The 12,500-nt window shown below is 39.6% G+C and overlaps 1 protein-coding gene across 1 annotated transcript in view; it reads right to left on the bottom strand.

Moving 5' to 3' along the window:
- Positions 1–571: 571 nt before the first annotated feature.
- LOC138043536 (pyridoxal phosphate homeostasis protein-like) overlaps positions 572–12,500 on the bottom strand; it is a 14,905-nt gene continuing 2,976 nt past the window's right edge. Inside the window, exons 2-8 of the mRNA XM_068889861.1 lie at positions 9,600–9,707; positions 8,965–9,000; positions 8,738–8,810; positions 6,021–6,155; positions 4,351–4,493; positions 2,233–2,331; positions 572–1,075 (exon numbers count right to left, since the gene is read on the bottom strand). Of these exons, the coding sequence (XP_068745962.1) occupies positions 974–1,075; positions 2,233–2,331; positions 4,351–4,493; positions 6,021–6,155; positions 8,738–8,810; positions 8,965–9,000; positions 9,600–9,707 (696 nt within the window). The 3' untranslated portion in view covers positions 572–973. The remainder of the gene's footprint in view (positions 1,076–2,232; positions 2,332–4,350; positions 4,494–6,020; positions 6,156–8,737; positions 8,811–8,964; positions 9,001–9,599; positions 9,708–12,500) is intronic.

Genomic DNA, 12,500 nt, shown 5'->3' with positions numbered 1-12,500 from the left:
AGCACCACAGCTGGACGTTAATTAGCTGTGAGTCGCATTTGATGAGGGAGGAAAACCGGAGTACCCGGAGAAAAACCCTCAAGTAAGGTTGAGATCGACTGAAACTCAGCCCGGCTCGCAGTGGTGGGAGGACCGACCACTAAGCCACCCTGACTCCTCCTGGACATAGATTCCACACGAGCCCATGAATGGGAGCTTGCTTCTCCCATACAAGCCCTTTGAGTCAACCTTTGCGCCTATCTTTCTATTTTTAGAACGCTACGAGTTCTTCGGCTCTGCACGCACTGTTTAGAATAGCCAATCAGAATAAAGAGTTTGTCAAACAAAGGCAAAAACAGCAAAAACAATGTATGCAAATTGACGTAAATTGATGTAAATGAAAGTCTCCCGCTGAAGGGTTAGTTCTAAAAATAGAATAATAAGCGCAAAGGTCGACTCAAGGATATTGTGCGTAGGGAGGTTCCCATTCGTGGGCTCCTGGATTCAAGTAGCCTTGGTACAGCAAGTGACCTTAAGTAAAACCCTCTGAAGCCTTCACAAAAAAAAAACAAAAAACAAAAAAACATTAAAATCATTGAGGTATCCATTATACTGTCAAAATAGAAAGACTCTCTACATACAAATAAATTCCTTAACTATTTGAATATACAAAAGCTTCGATGGCAACTGAGATGCTAGAGGTTAAAATAGCAAGGAAGTAGTCTTCATTCTTTACATCAACATCATCAATTCGACGGATGATAGACCATCATCGTCAGGTCCGTCCACAGGCTTGCTGCATATGGGTCAACCCCATAAAACTCAAGGTCTTCTACAGATAATCCCCACTTGAAAGTTCGGTAATCGAAGTTCAAATACTTCCTTCACAGTACAACATACGTACTCATCTGGTTGAGCATGAAGTTTCCTTTCAAACTGATCGTCTCTGTTCCCTTTGGAGTTGTTCGATAGTTACGTCTAATGTCATTGTTTCCTAGGTACTTTGTTGGGATTTCTTCTCGTCTGTTGGTCGTTTAGGTTGTCTCGCACCAAATATGGTACTGCCAACTCGCACGTTGGTACTTCCCATTAAAATCTACCGAAGAAATATACATTTTTGAGCGGTATGGTGAGGAAATTGTGAATATTTTTTTCAAGAAACGAAAGTATACTTTACCCTAACTTCCGCATTATTTGGGAATTGAACTGAGCGCTTGTTTGTTGCGGTATCATTTGGAGACATTTAATGGGGGTTTTTCAGTGAGTGATTAATGGGGACGTAGTTATTCAGTGAGTGATTAATGGGGTCATAGTTTTTCAGTGACTGATTTTAATCAGTCCGCGTTCGCATTTTAATCGTCTGCGTTCGCAGGCTAGTGCTTAAAAGCACTAGCCTGCGAACGGAGACGTATTTCCGGCGGTCGTTACTATTCGGAGGAGAGAAACGACCACCGGAAATACGTCTGCGTTCGCAGGCTATTGAGCACCGCATTTTACCCATGTTTCATTGCGAGATTCTCAAACGCGAAGATAATATCCATCGACAAGCAATGCATTACCTACGCATAAATTTACAATCTTATGTAAAGTTGAATTTCTCCTTCCAACTTGTTGTATGTAATAGCGCGAAATATTCTTCTAAGGCCCGTTTTAAACGTCGCATTTTACATGTGCCGAATCTAATGCAAATAAGCGAAAACAATAGATTTTTCTCATTTGTATTAGATTCGGCACATTTAAAGTGCGACATTTAAAACGGGCCTAAGGAGTTTATAACAATCCTACGTCATTCTATTCTACTGCTGTTACTTAACTTACTTATGCCAATTAACGAGACTAAAAGCTATAGGTCGTGTGGTGCTGCCGTTACAAGCAATTTCATTGTGGAATGTATTTGCAACATTATGTGACAGCGCCATACTTTCAAATCTGTTCAAATTTCTTGAGACCAAGCGTGCCTGCTGCTTGCGAGCCGTGAACGCCTCCGAAAACACGGTACTCCCAATCCTCATTCCTTTGAAAATTATTAGCGTTCGCTAACGTGATCTGGACCGTTTTTCGACGAGATCAAAGAACCCTTTGAATAAGAACTGTTATGTCAAGTGAAATCACACATCCTATATGAAGCCGAATTGGGAGTCTCTCTCTCTCTCTTCGAAACCCTTACTACTTTCTCTAAACACATTCACTAATCACGGATTATGTCACTGTACAATGCACTTGCATCAATGATCGACGATGGTACGTTCTTACCGCATTTTCGAAGTCGCTCGACATTCCCATACTCAATTCAACATCTTCCACCTTTAGATTAAGCCTTTCGCAAACGTCTTTACGGCACTGCACCAAGGTCTAGGAGAAAACCACAAGCATGGTTTAGCAATCAAAGCCCATGCAACATCAACCAATGAGAAGTAAAAGTTAAACCAACCAATGGCAACTTGCACGCGGACGGATTTTCCCAGGCTTTCATTCTTGCCTTCTTCAGAAGGGTACGGTTATGGCTAAATCGGAGAATAGCAAATATCAGTTTTGACATACGATTCTTCCGATTCTCCGATTCTTTAGATTCTCTTTTCACGAACAATTCTTCCGATTGTTCTTCCGATTATACCCATTTTTATTCTCCGATTTTCCCATTGTTCCGGTTATACGATTCTCAAATTGTTACGATTGTGCGTTCTAAAAGAGTTTGCACCCGAACGAACACAACGCAAAACTTAAATACTCGATAATTCTCGTTCTCAAACGTTGCGCCCGAACGAACACAGAAATACTTGCTTTTTGACCCGTAACTGCAGAATACTCTGCCATTTTGAAGCTGCAGCTCTAAAGAGGCTGGATATTAGGATACGCAGTGGAAAATACCACCCCTCCCCGAGTAATCTTCTAAGAATATTCTGAAGTGGATACGCGGATGCGCAGTCGACAGACCACCCCTCCCCTAGTGATGTCCTAAGTATACTTTGAAGTGGATACGCGGATACGCAGTCGAAAAGACCACCCTTCCCCAGGTAATCATCTAAGTATATTCTGATCTCGTAAAACGCGTAGTTAACCAAACCGTAAAGTGAAAGCTAAAATTTTAGAAGAGTGCTTAGGCCTAATCACTGAAAGAAGCGCTTAGGCATAATCAGTAAAGGAGTGCTATACTCTTCACACGATCTCGTAAAAAGTGTAGTTCACCGAACCGTAAAATGAAAGCTAAAATTTTAAATGAGTGCTTAGGCCTAATCACTGATTGATCGCGTTTAACGAGACACAGTTGTTTTCACTCGATCATGGCTCTTTAAGAACGAGAAATACGTATCAATAGGGAGATTGATCGCGCTTTAGAATACATCATTGTTTTTCACTCGATCATCGCGCTTTAATTAATATACATAATTCTGTTTCGCTCGAGCATCGTACTTTAAGGAGAAATAAATTTTCATCAATCTCCTTCGCTCTTTTTGTTTTGCCCTTCAGAAAGGAAAAATACTGGGAACCAGGAAAACGACTCCGTATCCGCGTATCCAATCTCACTATAGGCTTTCCAACCTCGTATCCAACCTTTTCAGGGGTACGGCTTCGAGGTGGCAGGGTATTCTGCAGTCAAGCCAACCCCTAAATCGGTCAATACTATTGTACGCTTTAGTCATAATCGCACTGCTGTCACCCTGGCGCCTGTAAGAAAGCCGGGCGTTCAATATTCGAAATCTTTCTTCTCCCTTTGGGTAGTCTGCGTGATTTAGTCCTCCAACAATTTTTTCTCCTTTAGCTTCCAGTTGTAATACTCTCTTGCCTCTTGTGTCAGGCATTCTCAATACTGGCCAAGCCATCTTTTTGATGACTGTTAGTGGGGATTTAAAGGACAGAGATTGTGTGACATTCTCGTTTCTTCACCTGTCTCTCTCGTTGTCACGCCATGAATTAACCGCAGGATCCTCATTTCTGTTGCCCGGATTTTACTTTGGATCTCGTTTTACGTAATTGCTTTGAACTGTTGCTTAACAAGTTCGATTGAATTACTACGCAAATAAACAAGGCCGCAAGCGTTTATCCTGCCTTTTATTTGGGTCATTCGGTTATTTCATTGATATCGCTTCAGTTATTTCAACACATCTGCATTTGGCTTTTACGTGCGAATCTTCACTGTGGGCGAATCGTCTTGGAGGGCAAAGGACTTATGGGCGAAACGATCGGAAACTTATTTTAAATGGTTCATCGAGACGTATGCACTTGCTGCATTTGATCAGAATAATATTACTTGGAATAAGTTCGATTTAAGTCCTCGAAAAACGGTCTGTTACATTTTCCTACGGTACGTACAATTTGCAAATTCGCAATTTGCAGCCACCATATGAATAAAATGAAAAATGTTCAACTTACCACAAAATCAGGATTATCCCCCTGACTCCAGTCATAATTTATTTCACCAATGGTCATGAGTCCTTTGAATTTCAAGTTAGGGCAATTAGAGTTGATGTGCTTGACTAGTTCCACACACTGATTCCTAGAGCAGCCACCCTTGTCTGCCAATAAACACCAGACATCAAAATATTATGGAGACTAATCAATATTATAGAGATTTCTCCTCAACTCTGGACCAGAAATAGCTTCCCGTCAAAGAGGAGTCCAGCTTGAGCACACCGGACATAAATGACAAGAAACTATAGTGCTTAAAGCTGATGTGAGGTACATTGTACCTCATTCGCATAATGCAAAATATCGAATCCTCAGCGACTGCAATTCTTTTCCAAGAATAACTACGGTATTTGGAAAAAACCACAGTCGCAGTGATAGGTCCAAAAAAATAATATATTAATGTTAGTTACACCAATACTTATTGATTTAAATTTTTTTGATTACAAGGGCAGACAAGACAAGATGGTTGGATCATCACCCACGGTCTTACATAACAAGAACGTGTGCCTGCCTTTGTAAAGTGTCATCTGCATTTACTAATGGTTAGACTTTTAAGTCTTCTTGGAGGAGCTATAAAGCATAGGTCCCATCTCACAAACATATTTTATTTTATTTTACTTAACTTCGTCCCAACAAATGTGGGGCAGGGTAGCCTGCACGCAGGCGGTTGGATGGTCGAAAAACCAGAATTCGTAATGAGGTCACCATCTTGGATTCGCGCGGCTAGGTCTGGGCCGGGTTGAGGGTCGACAAAGCGAGCAAGTGAGGGGGGCGGAGAGGAGAGAGAAAAACTTCTCTCCGCTCTTCCCACTCCCCACCCCGTTGTTTTGTCACGGGGCCCAGACCTATCCCACGCTCTTCCAATATGGCGTCTGATAGTGTTTCGTGGCGACACAACAACTACCGCCTGCAAGCAGGCTAGGGGCAGGGAGGCCTAAACAGCATAACCAATTACTGTGGTCCCAAAAATAAATACTGAATTACAAAAATATTAAGCTTAATAGTTAAAAACAGCAAGTTACATCTTTGACAAGGGGTCGGGCCATATTACATTTAGGACAAACAGATTTCCATGTTTTAGGATTGTCCGGGTTGTAAATGTTCAAGAGAGCATTTGTATAATATTCAATAAGTTTGTTTTTAAACGAAGCGAGTGAAAGAGAATTGTCTCTAATGTAGGTAGGTAGAGAATTCCAGATCCTGCTTGTACTGCTCTGTGGGGTGAAAAAGGACCCACACACTGTTCCCAAAGAGCTGTGCATGGAGTTTACAGTGTTGTCATCTATCTCTGCCAGCATGTTGTCATAGACCAAATTAGCAAACTCAATATTGTACCCTTTGTATTCCATCTGGGAATAAAACAGTTTCATTCCAGGTATTTTCATATCACATTTAAATGTGAATACCTACTGGTACTACATTAAAATGCAAATACAATACAACCCCCAGAGATTAGAATTGGGTACAAAGCTAAGTTGGTCTATTAACCCAACTGCATTAGTTTGAAGGGCTTCTGGGAAAATGAGACCATGAAAACAAAAATACAGCCAGAGGTCAGGCAATTTGCTTGGTGCTTGATCCTTCACTAAGAGTCACATTTAAGACAGAGCTCGCTCAGGATGAGTGTTACTCACTTTCTTCTTGGCTAGTGTTGACTTGTACCATAACATTAAGAGGGTCTGGTTTGTTCTGCTTGCCCCATGAGGAGTTCAGTGTATTTGCAAGCTTGACGCTGTCCACAGTCTCTACCATAAACAAGTTAGGCACACCTACAATAGTTAAGACAAAACAGACTGCAGACTGACTTGCAGAACGTTGCGTTACAACTTCTCTAAATGCTGGTTGCTGCCGAGGTTGCAAGGCAGTCATTCTAATCATGTTCATTTGAGATGCACAGATTCCTGGATTTCTGGGTGTCTGTGCTGTGCCCACAACATTAACGGCAGCGTTGTTGCGCTTGGTGTGCGATTCGTTTTGCTTGGTCAGTGTTCATGATTAAAATCTTTTAAAAGTGTTGGATCTGACCTAAAAAAAGTTTAAAAACTAAATTTTCAGCAACATTTTGTTTGCGAGATGAATAATTAAAAGAGCTTTTTTAAGGCATGTTTTGATCCCTACCGGACACACTAAAGGGCAAATAGGCCTTCGGGAGAGGCTGGCGTTCATTTACAGCATTGGTATTTAGTGCAAAATGCCAAGATTCTAAGAATAAACTTTTCAGTCAGTTGCTAACACCACGCTCTAATACATGTAATTCTACATAGTTGGCATGGATATCATGTCCAGTAGCTTGCGCGTGCTGTTAAATTGCTGTTTCATTGTTTCCTCTTGTGCCAGGCTTGTGTTCTGCCCCTCGAGAATTCCAAGATCTTTTGCTATCACCAATGTATAGAAATGGACACGATCTACACCTGACTTTGTACACAAGTCCAGTCACTTGACTCTCGCTTGGGCACTCTTTAGGTTTCTTGAACACATCACCAAGTGTTTTGATCGGACGAAAAGCGGTCCTAACATTCTCTTGGGCCAGGATTCTTTCAGAGACTCCTTTAACATACGGGATTGAGGCGAAAGCTGTTGTGCCACTTCTGATCTTGTTTCTCTCTCTTTCTCTTTGCATGCCATCTTGATGAATTTTGCCGGATATCCATTGGCTTTCTGATCACTGACAATGCGTTGTTCTTGACTATATCCATGCCAACTACGTAGAATTATTAGAGCGTGGTGTTAGCAACCAACAGAAACGTTTATTCTTAGAATCTTGGCATTCCGTGCTAAATACCAATGCTGTAAATGAACACCAGCCTCTCCCTAAGGCCCATTTGCCTTTTATTGTGCCCCTTAAGGGATCAAAACATGCCTTAAGCTCTTTTAATTATTCATCTCGTCATTTTACTCTCATGAGTTATGAAGGCTAACAGAACGTTGCCGAAAATTAAGTTTTTTAAAAACTTTTTTTTAGGTCAGATCCAACACTTTTTTAAGACTTTAATTTTGTCTCTTAACTTAAAAACTTAAAAGATCCTTTGGTTTGCACTTCCTTTGCAAAATGCTTATAATTAAAAATGAAATAACCCTCCTCTGTGTCCAAGTTCTTAAATGCTATTTAACAACTGCCTCGCAAAGTGGAGGTTGGGTGCCACTATTGGCAGCCAGCTCCTAGATGGAGACTGCTCCTGGCCAACGGCTGGCAAATCCAAGCAACCCAGCCATGAGCCCCCACGCAGAAGGAGAAAAACAGGCACCCTTCACACTGATAAAACAGTGGAAAGAAAGGGAGGGACAAGCGAGGGGAGACAGCCTCCAAGGAGTCCCCACGCTCAGAAAACGCTAACTAAAACGCCAACAAAACTGCTACAACGCACTATATGGACTGAGAACACGAAGAATCCTGGCACATGCACATATCAAACAAACCGCTGACCGCAAAGGTAAAACTTGTGCTCCTAGTTGTTAACTCAGTTAAATTACATTTGACTGCATCAAAAATAGGCTTGCCAGGAAGAAAACCCTTGGTGTACTTTGTGATATCATCACAGAAAAGGAAAATGCTTTCCTATCTCCTGTTGTCTGGGTTAAAAAGCCTGTCGTGACAAAATTAAAGAACTGACAAAATGGTGTCGAGACATAATGTGGTAATGACCACAGCAAGACTCCTTTAGCCTTCCTGTGTGTACCCTGCCTCTTAGACTCTGGAACACTGTAAACTTAACAAAAAAGGGTTCATGCAATTTTATCAGGTAGTTTGTTGTTGTCAGTTGCTCCTAAAACACGAAGACACTATAAAAGGGCTGGCTTCATGCTGTGCTTTTGTTTGAATTCATTGAAGCACAACTGATTAATTATCCAAGATGGTGATCAACAAACAGCAACACAGAGACGGAAGCCCTAAAAGATATTTCTAGCGTGAGAAAAAGGGAAAGGGATTTTAAAAAAATAATTAATAATAAGCAACATTTTAATGACAGATTATGGACACATTGCCATATTAAAGGGGCTTTTTCATTGCACAAATTATCACAAAGCTCAGTTGCATCCATGGATGATTATTAATTTTAACAAATCATTTGCATGTACCTAAGGCACCGTGCCTTTTATAGTTCGTCTTTGTGTTTAAGCTTTTGTGGTACCACTGAGTACTCTTCTACCAGCACTTTATTTTTATCATTATTTATACTAACTTGCATAAAATTTTATGTTACTGGTACATACAGTTTACCATGCAATTGGCTGATCAAGTGGAGGTACACTCATGCACCTAACAACCGCAATGACATAAGAAATAAAATTCCGATTTTAACTTCTACCTTACAATGCACCCTGTCAGACCTTATTAAACAGACATCCTTACCAGCAAGGTTGTTGCATTTGTTACTCTGTAAGTGACCTATGAAATGCCACTTTATATCCTTTAATTCTAAAAGCTGAAAGGAAAAAATTTGCATTACTATCAAATGATTGTGTCTTTCTCGTACATAAAATCAGAAACTGGCAAAATCACTTTCTACTACCAAGACCTTGCATTGACAGATTCTAAAAAACAAAAATTATAACATAAAAAAGAGAGAAGAAGCACACCTTTGGTTCATTGGATTTTTCTATTAGTTCTTGAACCTTTTAAAAAGAACACAAAAAAACTGAAATATACACTTAACACTTTGAATAAATTGAAAGTTTTACAATTAAGACATGCCTTGCAAATACAGCCTCCATCAGACCATGTAAGTTGTTGTTGCTTCATTTAGCACTCCAACACATATGTTTGATACAACGATTAATAGTTAAAATAAATAAAAGACATTGGATGATCATGGTGAAATTCCTCTGCTGTCATTAGAGTTTCCTATTGTTGTTTTTTTTTTCCCTAAGAAGATAAGCTCAAAAACTAAACAAGACTTAGTTCCCTTTGATGTCTTTGTCTTCAGTGTGTTTTTGATCTTCCTCCACTTTCTGGACTAATGATGTCGTTTAGTTGGCTGGCTAGAATACTGTGTGGATCTGGGCCAATGAAAAATGGAGAAAGTGTTGAAAGAACAGTAAAAGAAACAAAAATGTGGCCAATTTACATTTAAATATAAATTGTCAGAAAAAAAATGCTTTAGGGACAAGGCACTAGTAGTACAAGTTACAAGTTCTTGCTTTGTTTGTTTTCATTTAATTTAATGACAATCTTACTACGCTTAAGTTTGTTTAAAATCCAGCCACCCACTTACATAGTTTTCTCCAAAATTTCGCTGACCATGCTGATAAGCTTCAAGTATGCATTCCGAAGGCTTCAACTTGCTGACAGCAACAAGACGAGGTAAAATGCTTGGTAATTCCTACAAATAAGTCGATTTACATGTATGCACAGTGTTACAATCAAACAAGTCGGTGGACATCGACTATCAGGACTTCACCCTTAAGCAAAACAATTATAATTTCTATGGTTCCAAATCACTGAAACTGTACTTGCTAACACTACGGTTAGCTGATACTACCCTTACCCTGCAATATTAAAAACTCTGCTGTTGATAAGGAGGAATTATTTGTAGTGGAAATAATCTTTAATTCTAATGTTTTACATACTAGACATGTACTTGCTAACACTTTGCTTATACTTAACATTAATTAAGGGCCCACCATCAACTGACAGGCTTTTTGATGACTGTTTGCTTTCGTTATGGAAATTCGCAAATGCTTGTCATAGCAATCTGACTGGATAAATTTCCACTTTGGTGGGATTTTTATGTATAAAAATTATTGTTCCATGGCACACAATGCCTGTAGGGTGTACGTGGGCCTTTCAGAGGTGTAATGTCTTTCAAGAAGTATACCGGTATATTTCCAGACTGCAAGTGACAAACTTTACATGACTGCATTTTGTTGACCCAAGATTTAAAATAGCCAAATTTCAATACACCCATATTGAGGTCCATCTACACCAATAAAACGACCTTCATGCTGAAGAATTAAGTCAACAGTTTGAGCATGGTTTTACTTCACTAAGACGAGGGCTGATGCCTATAATAATAATTATCTGTGAATGGATTTGAATATATCGAAATTGGGCTGTTGACATTCCAAGATCCCAAAACGCCTGCTGTGTAATGTGTTAAGGAAGGACAAAAAAAAAAAACATTGTGAGCTGTTACATCTCTTACAGTCTGTTCTAATTTAGGCCAGCCTTTTTCTTCACAGCCTGATGTTTTCTTTTTAGTTTTATTTGAAAAAATTTGAATTGGATAAAGAAGGAGCTGTAAGTTATGGTATGACACAACAATCTGCTGTTAGTAAAATATTTATTATAACTCAAGATTTTTCTTAATCAATCAACAAAAGCAAACTCTTAAATTAAATGGGACGAGTGGGGTGTTCTTCATCCATAGAAGTCCAACGTAAAATGTATTAACCATCTGGCCAGGCCAGTGGATAAGGCACTATCTGACAGTTTCAATCTGTGCAAATATTTCAGTATCTACTCACACAACTGTGAATATGCAATTCTAAGCACATCTAAGGAAAGGCATGCATGAAAACCGTGGTAATGGTTTTAATGTGAAGTGCATTTTAAGCTCTGGATAATGACTTGTCCAGTGGGTAAAGTTATCTAGCATTTGTGCCTCCTATTGTTATTGCGTATACATTGTGTATGTTCTGCACATCTCAAGATACTCGGATTTCCTATGGGTGATGCTTATTAATACAGGCCGGGATACTTTTGCATGGTTTTAACACTATGCGGAGAAAGCAGAACTTAGCAAGTGCTCTTGGTATCCAAAAAGATAATTGGGGGTAACCATGCATTTTTCAGAGATAATTCAACTTTAATTTGGAAAAGAACGCCTTACATTGCTTTGTGTTTTAAAGCTTTTTACATGTAATGTTGATTAATTATCTTCCAAAAATGCGTGGTTACCCCCAATTTTCTTTTTGGATTTTAATAACACTTGTTAAGATCTGCTTTTCCAGCACATTCAGTAAAAGGCGCAAAAATACCAGTAGGCACCGTCCTTCACTGGGGCCTGGGAGACAAATTACGTAATTTTTACTTTCATGAAAATTCTTGCATCACGAGCTTGCGACTATTTAAAGTGCCCCTGTGACCAAAAAATCGATTCATATTTTTCTTTGGATTTTAAAACTATGTTAACAAAACACAAAGTGACCCACGTTTTAAGCCTTGATCTCAAAAAGACACCTCTTTATTTTAACTGGAATTTTCCTATTTAATGGTCTGCTATTACTAACATTATGTTCTTGAGAGAGCTGGATCAAGGAGAAAATGACGTCAAAGGCTCACTAGTTACTGGGTTGCCAAACCCAGTCGGAATCCCGGTTTCATTTCGTGGGTTTTTTTGTTATTTTTTTCCGTGTCGGGAAAAGTCTTGCCTGTCACTCCCCTGCTAAGTGGTGTCTTTGTGCATAGAGTCTTCTGTGCGTATTTTGTTAGGTTTGAGGGGGCTGGGGTAATGCGTAGTTTGCTCTGCACAATTAACCTGTAATGGCGTCGAAAGTCATTGTAACGCGAATGGCTTTTTAGTACATCTTTAAAGAAAATATACCCACATGGAGCTCAGGAATGGAACGTCAAGACAGGCGGTGAAACATAAAGATCTGGAATCTTAAAAAAGCGACGAGCAATGGACTTCGACAGCGTGAATCTTTCGCCCGTCGAGCCGAAATCAAAATATGCTGTACTTCTAATATTTCGCCAAGGTGGTGTTACGTACAACACTGAAACCAAATGGAAATTTCTCTGGTAACTTTCGGGTTCAACAAAGACAGAGAAGGAATCGAACACCACAAGTAGATCTGTGATCTCTGTTGTGTGTCTCACAGTGTTTACTGAAGTCGCATCTATTTAAAGTTTGCCTGTTTGTCTGGCAAATAACATTCATTTTGTACTCAACTCTGCAAAGGTTAAAAAAAAAATGGAAATGTGGCAGTGAAAAATTACTTGAATGAAAGCTTGTTGTCTCTTTTGTGCTTTATTATTTACGGTCAAGGTTCTTTCGAAAAGGGTTGAATGTGAACTGTCAGAAATTTATTTAATTGCGTATGCTTTGTGATTGTGTGTTTCGCTTGCACGCACGCAACTGAAATAGGAAGGGTTTCTTGCCTCTTATAGCAAA

The sequence above is a fragment of the Montipora capricornis genome, chromosome 3 (assembly GCF_036669925.1).
Source record: "Montipora capricornis isolate CH-2021 chromosome 3, ASM3666992v2, whole genome shotgun sequence".
Taxonomy (NCBI): Eukaryota; Metazoa; Cnidaria; class Anthozoa; order Scleractinia; family Acroporidae; genus Montipora; species Montipora capricornis.
The sequence above is the reverse complement of the archived record's forward strand: the minus strand, read 5'-3'. Positions and strand labels throughout refer to the sequence as shown.